Source organism: Rhinatrema bivittatum, chromosome 2, assembly GCF_901001135.1.
Source record: "Rhinatrema bivittatum chromosome 2, aRhiBiv1.1, whole genome shotgun sequence".
Lineage (NCBI taxonomy): Eukaryota > Metazoa > Chordata > Amphibia > Gymnophiona > Rhinatrematidae > Rhinatrema > Rhinatrema bivittatum.
This window is the reverse complement of record NC_042616.1, coordinates 707,719,030-707,738,227: the sequence shown is the minus strand read 5'-3', so window position 1 is coordinate 707,738,227 and position 19,198 is coordinate 707,719,030. Positions and strand designations below refer to the sequence as shown.

The following is a 19,198-nucleotide window of genomic DNA, read 5'->3' as shown; positions in this document are numbered from 1 at the left end:
AATTTTCAAAAGGAGTTACATGCGTAAATGTAGCTACTATTGTAGCAATTTTCAAAAGCCATTTACTCAAGTAAAGTGCACTTATGTGAGTAAATCCTATAGACAAGTCAATGGCATATATTGTAGCAATTTTCAAAAACCCACTTACTCAAGTAAAGTGAATTTACTCCAGTAAACCTGGTTTTTACTCGAGTAAATGCTTTTTAAAATCTGGCCCTTAATTTCTAATGTGTTCCGGTTCTTCTCTCTCAGCAATTTGAATCAGTGTGTATTAATGTGCGCATTTTAAAAGGCCCACGCGCATAAAATTCGGGGGTTCCGTACGTGGCCGGGCCCTGCGCGCATTTTTTAAATGGTCCAGCCTCACAGATAACCCCCAATACGTGCACAAGTGATGGGCTCGCTAAAAGGGGTGGGCTGTGGGTGTGGTTTGGGCGGGGATGGACAGGGCAGGGGGTGGTCTGGGTCAGCACCATTAGACTCTGTCCTGGGGAAGCACGCGCTGGCAGGCAGCCGACACGTGGAGTTCACTTCTGCTCCCAAGGAGCAGTAAGTATTAAAACAAAAACATTGGGGATGGGTAAGGTAGGTTTAAGGGTCGGGGAGGAGAGGAGAGGGGAAGAGGGAGAAAGGATAGGATTAAGGTTAGGGAACAGGGAAAAAGGCCACTTGCATTGCCGTGCGTAATTGAAAGATTTCTCCCCCTGCGCATACGAATGGGGTACCCGCCTGCACATACATGTATTTTATAACATGCACGTGGCGTGCACATTTTAAAATCGACCCCTAAGAGAGTAAAGTCTCAACCAACCCTGCACTTAGTCACTAAGGACTTTATTTTCCAAACGTATCGCACGCGGTAAGGGATGTTTCGCACGCGAAATGTCCCTTTTTGCGTGCGATACCAAAATGGGGGCGGAGTCGGCCCCAGAAGAGGAGGAGTCGGGGTGTCACCGGGGCCGACTCCGCGATGACGGCGCGCACAGCGAAAAGGTAAGTGCCTTTTCGCTGCCTATTTCGCTCCCAATAGCTACACCTCCTATGGTGGCGCTATTGGGTGCGAAACCGGCAGCGATCGCACAGCGACGGTGCGATCGCTGCCGGCTAGCGCAGGCCCGCCCCCCGTTTCAGCCCCCCGCCCCTCATCTTCTAAAGTATCGCAGGCCTGCGATACTTTAGAAAATGAGGCCCTAACTTATAGGGAGAAAACCAAGATGTCTGAAACAGCCAATTCTTTAAGTGCCTTAACATACACACAAGGTTATATAACTGAAAATTAGGACATTTCAAACCTCCCTGATCTGATATTCTCATCATAAAATCCATTGGTAACCTCACTCTCTTGCCTGACCAAAATAAATTCCTACCAATTTACTATCTTAGAATTCCTACCAATTTACTATCTTAGAATTTCCTGAGGTCCTTCTTTCTCAGCCATATGGGAAGCATCTGCAATACATATAGCCATTTCGGGATTACCATAATTTTAACTAAATATAATTTTTCCAAATAGAGAGGGAGATCTCACCATTTTTTAAGAGACCCCTCCATATTCCATAAAAGGGGTTTAACATTGGCATCATAAATTCTGCCAATATCAGCTGGAATTTTAATCCCCAAATATCTCATTTCCCCCTCAACCCAGCATAAGGGAACATCTCCCACCCAAAGCCTCCTGAGCATTCCTGAGATGTCTAATACCTCAGACTTATCTTGGTTTATTTTCTGTCCTGCAAAGAATCCAAAATCTAATTGGTGTTGTAAAACTTTATGCAGAGACTCCAGTGAATTTGTAAGAAAGACAAGAATATCATCCACAAAGGCCGCTATTTTGAAAGAATGCCCATCCCTGCTGAGGCCCTGAATAGAATCATCAGCCTCAATTTTCCTGAGAAGAGAGTCTGTAGACAAAATATATAGTAATGGAGAAAGCGGACAACCATGTCTCTCACCTCTCAATTTCTGAACATCCTCAGATTTATATCCATTGTCTATGATGCTAGAAATCGGGGAGTTAAAGGGAAAAAATATATTTTAAAAATCCCCATCTATCCCAAATCTGTGCAATGTTGAAATCATATATGGCCAAGAGACCTTGTCAATGACTTTTTACGAATCAAATCCTATTGCCACTGCCTTGATATTACTGGATTTGCAGATTAACATTACCAAAGTTAATTTCAAATTATGAGAGCAAGCCGCCTTACCCTTAACAAAACTCACTTGATTAAGAGAGATAACAGATGGTATAACTAGACATAATCTATCAGCTAGGATTTTAGCAAAAATATTCAAATCACAGTTTAACAAGGATATAGGTTGATAGGAAGCAGGGGAGAGAGGATCTTTCCCTGCTCTGGCCCATACTGTAAAGTATGCTCTATTGAAATTTGGAAGGAAGCATATTTCCCCCAGAGCTCCCAGAAAAAAGTTCCACAATGGACCTACCAAATGTGAACTCAAAATCTTGTAGAAATCATATGAAAAACCGTTGGGCCCTGGAGCTTTTCAGGATTTACTATTTTTAATGACTTAGAGAATTTCAGATAATTGAACAGGTCTATTCAGGAACTCCAACTTTAGGCTCGAAAGAGAAGAAATTGGTAAATACTGAAAAAAATTGATCTTCTTCCTTACCAATACCCTGTCTGTCCTCCAAATTCATAAAAGTCCTTCAAAACTGCACAGATGTCTGAATTTTTAGTTACCATGATCCCTTTGGGAGACTTACATTACTGTACTGTATTAGCTGAGAATTTCCCAGCCCTGCTATGAAACAAAAAAAATTATGTTTGGCTTTTTGTAACATACGTTGTGCTCTCTGATGCAATAGCAATACAGTATTTAGGCTTTCAAGAACATGCCTATATTCCTCCTTACAAATCTTGGATCCCCTCCTTATCAATCTGTTCTTTACCAATGTCAACTTATGTTCTATTTGTAATATTAATTTGTTCAATCTGTTATTTCTGGCTATTAGTTATGATATAATTTCCCCCCATAAAACTACCTTACTCATTTCCCAGAACAGGGCAGGGGAGTTTCTGTGCAGGAAATTATTAGTTTCAAACTCTTTCCATTTCTTAATTAGAAAAGATTGAAAATCAGAGTTGCCTCTTAGATGATTTGGGAATCTCCAAATACACTCCCTAGGCTCACCTCACCCATTTTAAAATCAACCCATATTAAGGAAAGGTCTGATATAACCGAAAGGCCTATTTCTGCCTTTACAATATTTGAGAAGGAGTTTGGGGATACCAAAATGTAATCAATCCTAGATAAGAAGCCATGTGCCCTGGAGACGTATGTAAAGTCCTTAACCTCAGGGTTTAGGGAGCGTCAGAAATCCATTACCTGTAGTTCGCTACATAAACATGGGATTCCCTTACCTTTCGTCTTTCTAACACGTTTACTCCCTGGAGATTTATCCAAGACCGAATCACTTACACAATTATAGTCTCCAGCCAAAACCAAAGTACTGTGAGTGTTGACCAAAGTATGCTTACTAAATTGGTAAAGAAACTATGATTGTATTCATTAGAGGTATACAAATTACAAATAGTAAATTCTTTTCCATTGAATTTGGCAACAAGAATTATAAATCTCCCAGCTAGGTCCTGGATTATCTTCTGCTCTTGAAAATGAACATTCTTATTAATCAATATTGCCACTCCAGCCTTTTTACCTTCCGCCACTGAGTAGATACATGATTTAGTGCTTTCTGTATCTGTGAGGTACGTTTCTTGGACACATGCTATTGAGACCCGGTTTTTAGTTAAAACATGTAATATCTTTTTACTTTTGATGGGTGATCCCAATCTATTTACTTTCATGACTTAATTTGAATATCTTTACTCATCTCGAGATATTATAAATAACCAACACTAGGAAATCATATTAATCGACCCAGGACACCCAGCCTTACCCCATGTCAGGTTAAATGCCTGGGGAATGCCTCTACACTTCCTGAGTAACTGAAAGACCATCATCATGCTATCAACTCTCTTTATTAGAAAAATTCCCTCTAATTCCCCTCTCTTGTCCCTTTCACCCCCTCTTTTTTGGATCCCACCCCCTTCCTCCCTCTAATCCTGTCTGACCTTACGTGCTCCCTTTTGGAAGCCTGAGGTATATTAAATATGTGGATGGGTGCCATCCCCCACCATAGTACCTATTATATTTGGCTGTTACTAACCATGTGAATCAACTAAAGAAAAGAATTTGTAATAACTATAACAAATAACAGTATGTATAAACTTCCCATTGAATAGGATCTTGCAACAGTTCTGATTAGTCCATTTCCTTAAAATTCATTACATCTTTTTTATTGGAAGGGGCGGATTTGTTTGTTTACCTCCTCCTATGTAAACATTGTAAGTAGAGGAGGATTTTATTCCCGTCATAAGCCCACTGAGTGAGGTATTTCCGGCACACCCCTCCCAAGAGAAGCTCAAGATCTTGATAAGTAATTGGCGTAGAAGTTTTCAACCCCTAACTGTGTCAGCATTGAATAAGTTTGTCTCCGGTACAACTTTATGAAAAGTCCACCACTCCAGCAATATAGTGGGTTCAGACTCATATTCATTCGGAGTCACTTGGAAACATTTAGAAATTGCTTACCCAAGTCAATATAAAGTGTTATACACTGAACCAAAGAAACCCCAACTCAAGGAAGTCTCTTCTGTGAATTCAGAGGGATGATTTTATATGGCTAAAACAAGTGAAAGGTCATTGTTGGTTTTTAAGGGCTATGACGATCCAATTATATCAATTTCCTCTTCTTCACAATGTAGTGCAGAACTCAAGGCAGGGATAACTGTTTCTATTCAGATAACTGAAATTGTTCCAAGCAGAAAATGATCAAACATCAGATTAAAAGCAGAAGTGCATTTTGCTCCTCCTCTATAAATGCTGGGAACTATGTAATGAAGATCGGGGGAATGTGTGGATTGCAAGCCAAGCTGTCTTCCAGTATGGCCCCACCTATATAGCTAAAATATACTGTTCTCGAGAGTCCAGAGGAGTTCAAAATCTTCCCTTGCTGATGTTGTCCAGTGAGACGAGACCTTTATCTGTCCAATAACTTGCAAACAAACTTCAACAGAGGCATCTTTTTTCTTCTTCTTCTTCTCTCTCCAATCTACTCCAGTTGTGAATATAGCCTTCCAGAAACAATAAATTTAAGACATTTTGTCCACAAATTCCTTTGCCTCTTTAAATTTCTCAAAAAGATGCGATTTTCCCTCATACTAGATATGGAGGCATGTGGGATATTGTAATGTAAATTTCACTTTCCTTTTCACTAACGTCAAACACAGAGGACTGAATTCTTTCCACTTTTGAGAGATCCCCAATGAAAAATCCTGGAACATGCGAATCGACCCTTCCTGATATGTCAGCTCTTTAATCTTATGGTAGGCCTGCAAAACGTTTTGTCTGTGTGACCAATTGAGAAATTTGGCAATTGCAATGCAGGGCCTTGCTTCCCCTCCTCGCTTGTTTCCGAGCCTATGAGCCCTCTCGATTCTTAACTTTCCAACCAGCACCAGTAAAGCGAGAGCTTTAGGAAGGTACTTTTCTAGAAAGTCTGCCAAATTCCAATCTTCTACACTTTCAGAAAGACCCACCAGCCTGATGTTGCTTTGCTTAGATCTATTCTCTAGATCTTCAAGCTTTTCTTCTTGCAGTGCCACTTGCTTTTCTAACGATACAAGTTTGCCTGTAAGGGCCAGGGTATCATCTTCAAGGACAGAGACTCTCCCTTTCACCCCCTCTAGCCCCGGTCCGAATTCTGAAATTTTAGTGCTAAGATCAGAGATTTGACCAGAAATAGAGTTCAGTCTGCTATCCAGAGCCTCCACTACTGCCATGGTCAGCTCTGTTATAGCGTCATTATTGTTAGGAAGGCCAATATGATAAGAACATAAGAACATAAGAAAATGCCATACTGGGTCAGACCAAGGGTCCATCAAGCCCAGCATCCTGTTTCCAACAGTGGCCAATCCAGGCCATAAGAACCTGGCAAGTACCCAAAAACTAAGTCCATTCCATGTAACCATTGCTAATGGCAGTGGCTATTCTCTAAGTGAACTTAATAGCAGGTAATGGACTTCTCCTCCAAGAACTTATCCAATCCTTTTTTAAACACAGCTATACTAACTGCACTAACCACATTCGCTGGCAACAAATTCCAGAGTTTAATTGTGCGTTGAGTAAAAAAGAACTTTCTCCGATTAGTTTTAAATGTGCCCCATGCTAACTTCATGGAGTGCCCCCTAGTCTTTCTACTATCCGAAAGAGTAAATAACCGATTCACATCTACCCCATCTACCTCTCATGATTTTAAACACCTCTATCATATCCCCCCTCAGTCTTCTCTTCTCCAAGCTGAAAAGTCCTAACCTTTTTAGTCTTTCTTCATAGGGGAGTTGTTCCATTCCCCTTATCATTTTGGTAGCCCTTCTCTGTACCTTCTCCATCGCAATTATATCTTTTTTGAGATGCGGCGACCAGAATTGTACACAGTATTCAAGGTGTGGTCTCACCATGGAGCGATACAGAGGCATTATGACATTTTCCGTTTTATTCACCATTCCTTTTCTAATAATTCCCAACATTCTGTTTGCTTTTTTGACTGCCGCAGCACACTGCACCGATGATTTCAGTGTGTTATCCACTATGACACCTAGATCTCTTTCTTGGGTTGTAGCACCTAATATGGAACCCAACATTGTGTAATTATAGCACGGGTTATTTTTCCCTATATGCATCACCTTGCAGCCATTTTGTCCACCAGAGCCTTCGGTTTTTCTTTCTCCTCCCCCCCCCCCCCCCCCCCCCCTTTAGTGATTTTTGCATATACTTATCTATCGGCATGAAAAATTTCATCCCAAATCAAAGCTGCTCCTCTGTGGCTCCCAAAACAGCCAGTTACACGTTATAATGTGAGATGGCACCCAGAGCCAGGATCAGCAAGTATGCCTTGGCTCATCACATCATGTGACCCCCTAGCAAATATCTTTAAAACTATTCCAGTATAGTAGTATTTTACAGACATATAGATTAATAGTGTCCTGCAACTTCCCTTACTACAAATTTGAACATAGCAACTACAGTTATGAGTCAGATTTAATAGCAAACTGTTACATCTGGCCAGCCGCATCTTCATTCCATGGCTGGCTGTCCTCACCTTCGGAGCCGCAGCCGACAGCCGTGAAGCCTCTCTGAGTTGCGCCAAGCCACTAAGCAGGTAGCATGCTTGGGCATGCTCGCGCACGTCTCTGCCTGTCTTTGAGCCAGATATAGGGCCTACCTCCTAGTGACATCAGGAGGCAGGCTCTATATCTGGCTCACACTTCCTACCTTCAATGTCGCTGCAACATGTCCTCCTTAACCCTGCTGTTCAGCCTGCTCTCCTTGTTGCTTACTCGTCACCTGCCTGACCTTAGATTGTCTTGGATTCTCCCTGCTCGCTGCCTGCCCCGACCTCGGACTGCTTTTTGGACTCTCTGCTTGCTGTCTGCCCTGACCTCGGATTGCTTGGATTCTGTCTGCTCGCTGCCTGCCCTGATCTCAGATTGCTTCCTGTTCTCTTTGCTCACTGCCTGCCCTGACCTCCTGGGCAGGGGGAGGGGGGGAGCTTGTCAGTTTTTAAAAATATAGATTTCAGGACAGAACTGGGCTTTATTTGATAGGCCCAGGATAGGTACTGAATGAATTGGGGGGGGGGGGGGGAGCACAGTAATTTTTCGCACAGGCAGCAAAAAAACTAGTGCCAGCCCTGGATCTGTGAGCCCCCGACCAGATCCCAGAACAGAAATCTCTGCTTCCAATGACCTGTAAACTGTACCACCATATGCCATCTACCAATTTACTATCCATCCCATCAAGCCACACCAACCATACACTTATTGTACTTGACATTATAATCTTTATATCCATAATATGCTAATTTATCTTAGAAAAATAAAAACAGAAATGTGATGGCAGCAAAAGGCTGTATGGCCCATCTAGTCTGCTCATCCACCCACCTAATTTAGCTTTATTTAATGCCCCCTTGACCGCTTACCTCGCAGGGCATTACTGGGTCTGGATCCGACCTGGCAGGAGCCCCCTCACACTCTTGGCTCCTGGCGTCTCTATCTGGGGAAGAAGGTGTTAGTGGGTGGGATTTCCCTCCCTTCACCCCAGGAAAACAAATGGGACTTGAACAAGGCTGGCAGTATGTACAAATATATACATGTTTATAAGACTATATAAATATATACATTTTTACATGACTATGTACATTGCTACTAGGATGTCAAACAGCACACTTATCTACTCGTGTTTAGTAGTCTTAGGCCATGCAACTATATACATTTCTATAAGATAGCAAGAACATTTAATATTTGACAATTTGGGATTGTTGACCCCTACAGTATACCACCATACAGAACAGAAGGAAACTCTTGTGTTCCTGCTTAATCAAGTATTATTATTATCCTCCCTCTTTTTTTCCAAGTCTCACCCATGTGAAAAGATGCAACTGGGCTGGTGGGAAGTGTTGGCCTGGGGTCCATTGTATCTAAACTGCTGCCATCTCCTCGGCGCCGCTTCCATTCCACTGAAAGGTCTGTGCCAACGCTGGGGTCCACGCCCTCCTGGGGCTCTGACTCTGCCTCTTGGCCTATTGGTGGGATCCATGCCTTCCTCCAACTCCACCTCCTGGAATACTGCTGGTCTCCACACCCTCCTGGGGGACCTGACTCCCCCTCCTGAAATACTGCTGGGATCCACACCCTCCTGATGGACCACTTGAGCTGCCATTGGAAGTCCATGCCTCCTTGAGGGACTGCTTGAACTTTCACTGGGGTCCCCTTGCTCCAGGGGGATCCAGGATCACCTCCTGATCTACCACTGCGGTCTTCTTCCTCCTGGGGGACCATTCAGTCTGCTGCTGGGATCTTGCTCAAGGGGGACTCAGGGTCACCTTGAGATCTGCCACTGTCCTTCCCTTCCCTTGGTAGGAAGGCTTTTCCTGGCTTGGGCTTACAGCTTTACTAGGCACATGGCTTGTTTAGCATCAGTGATTTAGGTACTCTGCAGTCTCTGCTTTTAGTGATTTTAGCTCTACTAAGCTCATGGCTAATCATTCACTGTTACCCAGCCTGGATGGGTCACCCCTCAGCCAAAAGGCCAAGACCCAGGAAGGACCATGGGAAGAGAATGTGTGCACACCCTTCCATCTTGCCTGGCTTTCTTTTTCTCTGTTGTCTAAGAACTAGATACCCAAGGATATGAATCCCCTTGTTAGTCAGGGTGGGAACCTGTTTCCTTCCTAAGACTGTTTTTTCAGTCCATTTCTCTCATAAATCCCTCTCTCATTCAGATTTCTCCAATGTAGGACTTTTCCAGTAATAGTTCTGTATGATTTAAACTGAATTTCACTGCAAGTTACCAAAAGTAGTCCAGAGGGTTATGACATGCAAATTTCCTTACCTGAGTCTCTTGACTCATCTATTCAATGGTCATTTAAGCACCGTCACAGTAAGAGGTCTGGCAACCTTTTCAATCTCATTCTGGATTTCCTGGGCTGGTAGCTCATGTTACATAACTGCATTTTCCTCTTTGTTATCTCTGCTGCAGTTCATTTAAATGGCAGCATGTGGTTTAACCTCCATCTCCCTTGGGAAGTGGATTTCATTTAAAATTTCCATCATTTCCTCAGAAATCCCCTATGTTTATCCTATGCTTTCTTGAGTTCAGATACTGTTTTTGTCTCCACTACCTCCACTGGGAGGCTGTTTGATGCATCCACTACTCTCTTTGAAAAGAAACATTTTCTAGGATTATTCCTAAATCTATTCTCTTTTTCCATCATCCCAGTATCCCTAGAGATTTGCATTCATTGGTCCCTTCATTTCATTTGTTTCAGCGGTGTGCATGTATCTCATGAACAGAAGGTAGGCACACAAAACTGATGGTATTGTGCATGTAGGTGGCATGTAGGCAGCGAGCAAGAATAGTTGAGTCCAAGCTGGAGGTGAGGTCCAGGCAACAGGCTATCGTGGTTAGATCCAGGCAAAAGGTCAAGATCTGGAGTAGCAAGCAGAGGATGGACATGGAGACACAGAAGACACTAAAGAGGACAATGAGGAAGACAAGCCTGGATGAGACTGGTCTGGAAGGCAAGGCTGGATGAGGCTGGACTGGAAAGCAAGGTTGGATGAGGTTGGACTGGAAGGGAAATCAAAGCAAGGCTGGGCCAGAAGACAAGGCAAGACTGGACTGAAAGGCAAGGTAAGGCTGGAGAGATGAAGCAGGAACCAGGAACCAGGAACACAGAAGAAGCAACATGCATGGCACAGGAATGCAGGAGACTCATTGCTGAGGTAAGGAAGGGAAGTCCAGGGGACCCTTAAATAGGGCTGAAGAGCTGACGTCATTGATGGATGCAATGGGCCCTTTAACTAGCATGTGATCCGGTGCTTACGTGCCTAGAGAGGATCAGGGGAGTGGCTGAGATGGTAGCCTCCTGTGTCATCTGAGGAGAGTCTGGTGGCATCAGCATTGGGGGTAAGTCCAGCAGCTTGTAATGCCTTCCCACAAGCCGCAAATCTTAACAAAAGGGCCAGTGTCTACATTTTTTTTCTATGTGCCCCGGGTGCCAAGTAAAATGATCCATCCAAACACATTGATTTGGCAGCTTTTAAAACAGCAACTTATACACGTAAATGTTGGTTTCTTCCTGGAACACCCTTTAGGCCACCCCTTTTTATACATGTACAGATATACACGCGGCCCCTGTTTTATGCGCGTATGTAGCAGTTTTTAAAATAGCATGTACTTAAATATGAACTATTTTACGTGCACACATGCTATTTTATATGCGCGCATCATTTGAAGTTGTATGGTAACTCTAGCCATGTCATGTTCAAATTCTGATAAAATGATCTTCTGATAATGTAGAAGTGTAATTGATCATTTTACCTTAATTTTAGTTAATGACATAATATTCAAAAAGATAACAGAGGCAAAGAAAGAAGGGTATGCGGTGTTTGGTGCTTTTAAAACTTCAAGGTTTAACAATAAATAATTAGATTTTTTTAAACATACTTTATTCTGATTAGAGGTACATGTAAAAAAATGTTTCATGTTATTATATTATTTCATTTTGGTTTTATATTGTTTCATTTTCCTATGTATTTCATTTGCTTTGGTGGTTTTGTTCTGGCACAAATTATATCTGTACAATGCATGTACATTTTTTACAGCACACATACTTTACTTGATTTTGTGTATAGCATACACTGAAACTCTTTAGTGCATGCTGAAATGACTAACTACAAAAACTATATAGCATTAATTTTTGTGTTATTTTGGATGAGAAATGACACAAAATGATAGAACAGGGGTGGCTAACTCTGGTCCTCGAGAGTCACAAACAAACAAAGTTTTCACAATATCCACAATGAATATGCATGAGATAGATTTGCATGCACTGCCTCCAAATCTATCTCATGCATATTCATTGTGGATATCCTGAAAACCTGGCCTGTTTGTGGCTCTCGAGAACAGGAGTTGACCACCCCTTGATAGAATAAATTTTTCTGGGTCCATAGGAGGGAGCGATAGGGGGTGCTCCTGATCCCGGGGAGAAGTATACCCTTGGACCTCGGCGAACCAGGAAAGGAGCTCCAAGGAAGTGCCGAGGCAGGTGAGATGGATCCTCTCTGAGTGGAGACCGGTTGCCTAAGCCCCCACCGACGTGCACGACCTCGGTAAGGCCAACCACGCAAAGTTGGTCTCTGAGTAGTCCTCCGACCACTCCAAGCCCTTTCGGACCTGCCGCTGGGTAATGGCAGAGGCGGCAGGCCAGATAGGAGACAAGGCTAAACAAAGACTCTGGAGTTTGGAGACTCAGACGAGGAACTGAAGAGGGCAAAGACTCAGGAGTTGAAGAGACGAAGACTCAGGAATTGAAGAGGACAGAGACTCAGGAGTTGAAGAGACAAGACAAGACTCAGTAAGGCCTGTATCACGACACGCTCCCGGCCAATCAAGGCAAGGCGCGGCCACATTGGAACGCAACAGGCTAGATAGTGTTCATTATCAAGACGGAGGTAGACGCAGAGGCTCTGAAGTTCTGGACAGGATTCAGGAGGAAGGGATGAAGCTCAGAGGCGAAACTCGGAGCCTGGAACACCGAGGCGAAACTTGGTGCTGGAACACTGAGGCAAAACTCAGTGCAGGGACAATAAAAGCCGGAATCCTCATGAGGCTTGTGCTGCCGAGACGAAGAACATCTGGACATCAGGAACATGGTCGAGGTCTGACGAGGGACGAGAAGAATCCTCGGCTATGACTGATGGAACTGTCCCACCGAGCGCACTACACACCCCAGCCGGGCTGGTCGCAGACCACGCAGGGACGGAACAAGCAGAGCCTCGGAGACTTGGAACATCAGGACTGGATCACGGAACATCAGGACTGGAACATGAAACATCAGGACTGGATCACGGAACATCAGGAACAGACAAGACATCAGAGACCAGGAACATGGACGACGAGGGATCCCACGAAGACAAGGAAGCCAAGCAGGAAGCAGAGAAGTCCTCAGGAGGACTAGTCCCTTGTGAAGGCAAAACTGGAATGACTGAGGAAACCTTTTGTAGGGCTGAAGATGAGGAGATGCCCACGGAGGAGTTCAAGTGGGGCCCAGGACATATCCGGCCGCGGGCCCTTTAAATCAGGCAGAGAGATGTGGCCTCGCCCCTTAGGAGGAAGAGGGAGGACCATGGACAACGGCGTCCCTGCCGCTGCGAAGGAGGAGGAGCAGGGCCAGGCCCCGATTTCGAAGGTGGCTTCCTGCCGCGGGAGAGGTAGCTAGAAGCGGCTCCTTGCCGCAAAGGAGGTCGGGGTCTGCAGCCTCTGGGCCGCGGCAAAGATGACATCGGAGGCGGCTCCAGCCGCATTGAAGCACGGTGGCAGGGCCCGCCATGCAGGAGAAGGACACTGGCAGTCTCTGGACCGCATGGAAGCGGCGAACGTCGGTGCTTCCGAGCTGTGAAGGTAAGCGCCTGCTTGCGGCACAGCCCGCGAGCAGGAGCGCAACACAAATATCAATGATAATTTCATGTTGTAAAATTATAGTAAATTCCTAATTCTGATATGGCTCTCAAACATATCTATGGTCTGACTAAAGATTCTTTTTCTTTATATAAGAGATAATGACTAGAGATATGGAAATCAAAACAGCAGTAATTAAAATGCCATTACATTTTGATATGTACTGCAGATCTGTCGCAAGGTAATTTATGTCAGAAAATGAAATGTAGCTGTTTGATTGAGCAGTGAGCTCAGCTTTTACAAGAATTACTGTTTGAAATCTTTCAATATTCTTATGGATAATGATAATACTGTTCCTCCTTTGGACTAGGGGTGATTGTTGTCTCATGCTTCTTATTTTTCTCCTCAGTATGGTAACATCACCCTTGCAGAAGACACTCTTGTTGGAACAGTAATACTAGAGATTCAGGCTACAGATGCTGACGAACCATTTACAGGGAGCTCTGCCATTGTCTATAAAGTCAAAGAAGGAGACCAACAAGAAGACTTTTTGATTAAGACAAATACTACAACAAACAGAGGCTATGTGGAGATCAATAAGGTAAAATGTAAAGAATAAAAAGTGTCCCTAGAAGTCTTATTTTAACCTATATTTTAAATGGGATCCGGATAATGCATCTTTTCATTTCAATGTGATCAATTAACTGGTTTCTCCCACCCAACCAGAAACTAGATCACATCATCTATTAGATTTAGTTTACTTTAGTATCCAATTGAAGCCAATGAGAATTCCAGAGCTGTGATGCTCACCAAGAGATGGCAGATGACGATAAAACAAAAAGAAATATAAGAACTGAATTGAACATTCTATAAACTACTGCTATTACTGGCATTAGTAGCATGGGATCTACTTAGTGTTTGGATATTTGCCAGGTACTTGTAACCTGGATTGGCCACTGTTGGAAACAGGATGCTGGGCTTGATGGACCTTTGGTCTGATCCAGTATGGCAATTTCTTATGCTCTGATGTAAACCAAACATTCTTTGAGTCTGCTGTATTATAGATAGGGACCTTTGTTTTTAGTTTTATTTTATTGTACCTGAGAATTTCAATATTATAACAACAATAAATCAGTGGAAAAATAACTTTTCTATTGTGTTTTCTTCTATGTATTACAGCAAAATCATTTTTCTACTGAATTTTATTGTTATAACATTGAAATTCCCAGGAAAAATAAAATAAAAAATGAAAATGAAAATGAAGGCCCCAAATTATAGAATAGATGCTTTTATGTGTACTGTGTGTTTTTCAGCAATATATATGACAGGTGGTTCACATTACCCTGTATCATTTAAAAAATTTATCAATGTAGCACCTCCACCAATTTGGGGTTCAAGGTAATACAGACTGGAGGTGTATACTGCTTCTGCTTCTGTTTCTGTACTGGGCACCCACCCACCTATTGATATAATCATTGTTCAACCATAAGAGCTGGCCTGCTCTAGGGGTGGGGGGGAGTGGATTGCTCCCAAAGACACTCCCAATGGCTCAGAGGCCTATGGTGGTTGGGTGGGAATAGTATTAGATATTAGTTGTCCTGTTCTATTGTGAGAAGAGATAGTTATTGCCTCTTGTTATTTTATATACATGTTATAGTATTGAATATTTATGCTATTGCATTTGATGCTTTTGCTGTTTGATATATTTACTATTGTATTGCTATTTTGTAAGCTGCCCTGGGTGTTGCGGGAGCGCTAGGGAGCGATCCCGCTTTCGGGGAGAGTGGTGTGCCCTTGGACCATGACACGACTGCAGAGAGGAGCTCCTTAAATGCGCTGAGGCAGGTGAGACATATCACAGCATAGGTGCACAGGCAGAAGACCAGGGACTTGCACCTCCACCGAACCTGATGCATCAGTAGAGACCCAACAACGCAATGCTGGTCTCTGGGGTAGCCCTCCGGCCACTCGATAGCCCTTTTGGACCTGCCGTACAGGAACGGCAAATGTGCCAGGATGGACAGAGGTCGAGGGCAGATGATGGAACTGGAAAAAGATGAGACTTGAAGACGAAGATCAGATGAGGACTTGAAGACAAGGTCAGACGATACTGGATAAGGATGAGGCAAGGCTGAAGAGAAGAAAATCAGGGACACTGATGAAGACACTTGCTGAATGAAAAGATGACTGAAAAGTTAAAACTCTGTATGAAGGTATCCAGCCATGACTCGTAGCAGCAACATTCTGGACTGAGGCATTGGGAACCCGGTGTAATCGGCGTGGCCAACCTGAAGAAGCGGCGGCTTCAGACACAATGCAGAGAACGAATCAGAAGGTCAACTGAAGTTGAAGAGGACAGTCCACTAGGAGCTAAAATCCGGAACCAGGATATCCGAGAGGACGGCTACCCTGACAAGGGCACCAAAGAGTCAGAAGGCTTCCTTGACGAAGGAGCCAAAAAGGTCTGAGCGCTTGACAGCAAAAAGGACTGAAGACAGAGACGTCAAAAGGATTCTGAAGATGAAGACAACTTGACACGAAGACGTCTGGCACATCAGGACATCTGGACTTCAACCCTCAGGCACTCAGTGAAGAGCATCCAGCAGGTGCCTAGTGAACTGGAGAACAAGACATCTGAGACATCTGGACATCTGGACTTCAGACCCCCAGGTCACCCAACCAAGGGCAACCGAGAGGCAGAACAATAGGATGACGGCTTCAGGAAGGACAGGACATCAGAAGGTGAGGACTTCAGGAAGATCTGAAGGTGAAGACATTAGAAGGGTCGGATGACGAAGACATCTGAAGACAAGGACTTAGGATCCGGAGAGAGACCAAACATGGAACGAAGAAGAGACGAAGGATCAGGAACCACAAAGGAAGACAAAGGAATTCCCATGAAAAACAGAGTGCCTTGAAGAAGCAGAGCTGGATATCAGGAACTCCTGGACTGAAGAGCTGGAGTGGAGGATCCAGGAGCAGTCCGACTCCATGACTGACTCCTTGGGAAGGCGAAGAGGAACTGAAGGCTAAGCCCTTTTATAGGGCTGAAGAGGAACACCTAGGATGACATCATGAGGGGGAGCCAGGAGGACTGGCCCTTTAAATCCAGAGAGGAGATGAGGCCTCATGCCTAAGGAGGTAGGAGGCAGGACCCTAGAGAGCGGCCATGCTGCAAGGAAAGAGAAAGCAGGCTCGAGGTGTTAGAGGCGGCTCCTGCCGCCGAAGAGAAGTTGGGGGCAGCTCCAGCCACTGAAGAACACCGGTGGCAGCCTCTGGGCTGCGAAGAGGATCGGCATCTGCGGCCTTCTGGTCGTGGGGTGAAGAGGAGATGTCGGCGGCGATTCCAGGCCGCAAGAAGAAAGCAGCAGCGGCGGCTGACTTGCTTCAGAGCACGGCGGCATGACCTGCTGTGCGAAGAGGAAGGAATGGGCAGCCTCCCGGCCGCGAGATGGACGAATGACGGCAGCTCCTGCCGCGGAGCGCGGCACAAGTATCGGCGGCTCCTGCCACGAAGGAGAGAGGACATCGGCGGCCTCCTGGCCGCGAGGGAGCACGGTGGCTACATCAGGGAGCTGGCTGGTTGGAAAAGGTGAAAGACTGCTCGCAGCCTAGCCGCGGGCAGAATAGTAACACTGGGTCCATTTTGGAGGAGGATGACATTAAAAATGTAGTTAATTCTAGAAAGAATCCCTTTAGCAATTTGAAAGATAGTTGAAAAGGAGAAGCTTTACAGTGAATAGATTAGGTACTATAGGAGAATTAGGGGTTGAATTAGCACTAGTTTGCTACTTGCGAGCAGTAATGCCAGTCATCTAGGCTTCAATCCTGGCTTCTGCTGCTGCCTTGATGATTGACACGACTACTCACAAATTTCCAACTTGTGCTAATTCAACCCATTAGTATATTTGTTACCATGTGTCAAATAAATGTACACATATTTTTCCTAATAAGTATATTTTTTTCATCAATTTATAATTGTTTCTCTAGCTTAGGAGTCAGATTTTTTTTTTTTTTTTTTTTACAATGGGCCACATCCGCAGCTCTTGCTTGCACTAAGACAGGGGTGGCCAACTCCATTCCTCAAGAGCCACAAGCAAGCCAATTTTCAGGATATCCACAATTAATATGCATGAGAGATATATTTACATACAATGGAGCCAGTGCATGCAAATGTATCTCATGAAAATTAATTGTGGATATTCTGAAAACCAGACTTGTTTGTGGCTCTTGAGGATTGGAGTTGGCCACCCCTGCACTAGGGGCTGGAGAACGGGTGTGATCCCCCCTTAAAGCTCTGATCGAGGAGTGCAGGGGGGTAGAGTCCCCTCAGAATGCAGTATACCCTCCAGTAGAGTTGTGTATCTGCAAAGAAAAAAAGAAAACTAAACCAAAACATAGGCAAGATGAAAATAGACAAAAAAGCAAAATAGCCAGAAAAAATAGAGAAAATCCCACCCACCATTAACTAAGAAGTCAAGTTCACAACAATAGAAAAACAAAAGTATAAGATCATCTCTTTGAGCTGATCATGAGGCAAGCTGCAAGGAGGAACACCGGGACAGCCTTCTATTTTCTGGCTGGATCCAGAGGAGGCTAAGAGGTGGTCAGGGTGAGCTGGGCAAACTATGATGCCATGGTCCAAAACATGGTTACTGTGGACTGGAAGAAAGGTGTCCTGGGGCCAGTTTTGACCTGTAGGCCATAGTTTGCCCACCTTTCTTCTATCTGAACTGTTAAAAATACAGTTTATTTATTTATTTATTTATTTATTTATTGTTTTTGTTATACCGAGTTTCATGACTAATATCACATCAACCCGGTTTACAGCTAACAATGTGTGTAGGGTAAAGTGTAACATAATAAACAAATTTCCCAATTGAAACTTTAAATACAGTAAAACAATAATAAGGATGTGAGAAAGTTACAATAAAATAGGGAAAATTAACTAGGATCAGAAAAGGGGGGGAGAGAGTGAATAAAGAGATATTTACAAATCAGACAGTTTCATCAAGTAACATAATTGTATAGCAAAGTGAGTACATATCAGCCAGTTGCATCAAGTAACATAGTTGTGAGTAAATGAGACAACGTGAGTAAATATGACTGTGGATAGATATGACGCAGTAAATAAATACAGCCAAGTGAATAAATATGACACCCAAGTGAATAGATATGACACAGTTGTGAGTGATGATAATATTGTGCTGAGTATAAGTTTGTGGTTGGTGGATTCTTATTTTGATCCAATTTTTGAATACATTTGTGCTGAAGGGTGGAGGTTTTAATCAGGGCCTGGGAATGCTTTTTTGAAAAGCCAAGTTTTTAGTCTTTTCCTAAATGTTAGAGTGCATGGTTTACAATTTACAGTTTACAATTTACAGTTTACAATTAATTATTAGCCTTGGCTCATTGGAAGAGAGGCTTATTGGATTTTATCAATGTCTATATGTTATGTAGCTTTTGTGCTTGTCCTTCCTCCTCATAATTTACTAATAGCTGGTTTTACCAAATCTGGCATGGAGGCAGATCCTTGGGCAGACATCATCAGACTCTGAGGTTTTGAGAGTTGGTGATCAGTTTGGGGGAGCTCAGGAAGGAGAATTAATTGGCAATTGAGCATAAAAAATAGATATGGGTTGAACAGAAGCTAAATAAAATGTTGTACTTGTGTTTTTAACTAAGCTCTTCAGCAATATAATGAACTATTTCAATTTAAAAGAAAAAGATTTAATTTACTGAGCAAGCTATAAGAAGGTAAGAAATTGCCTATTGGGTCAGACCAAGGGTCCACCAAGCCCACATACTGTTTCCAACAGTGGCCAATCCAGATTACAAGAATCAGGCAAGTACCCAACCATTAAATACATCCCATGCTACTAATGCCAGTAATAGCAGTGGGTATTCTATGAGTCAACTTGATTAAAAACAGTTTATGGACTTCTCCAGGAACTTACCCAAACCTTTATTTAAATTCAGCTGCACTAACTGCTTTAACTACATCCTCCAGCAACAAATTCCAGAACTTAATTGTGCATTAGGTGAAAAAGATTTTCTCCAATTTGTTTTAAATGTGCTACTTGCTAACTTCACAGAGTAGCCCCTAGTCCTTCTATTATCTGAAAGAGTAAATAACCTATTCACATTT

At 43.4% G+C, this 19,198-nt stretch overlaps 1 protein-coding gene across 2 annotated transcripts in view; it reads left to right on the top strand.

Annotated features, from left to right (window-relative positions):
* Positions 1 to 19,198, top strand: part of CDH17 (cadherin 17) — a 183,281-nt gene that overhangs the window by 123,575 nt on the left and 40,508 nt on the right. For both annotated transcript variants that reach the window (XM_029591692.1, XM_029591693.1), the window contains exon 11: positions 13,460 to 13,651. In XM_029591692.1, the coding sequence (XP_029447552.1) occupies positions 13,460 to 13,651 (192 nt within the window). The remainder of the gene's footprint in view (positions 1 to 13,459; positions 13,652 to 19,198) is intronic.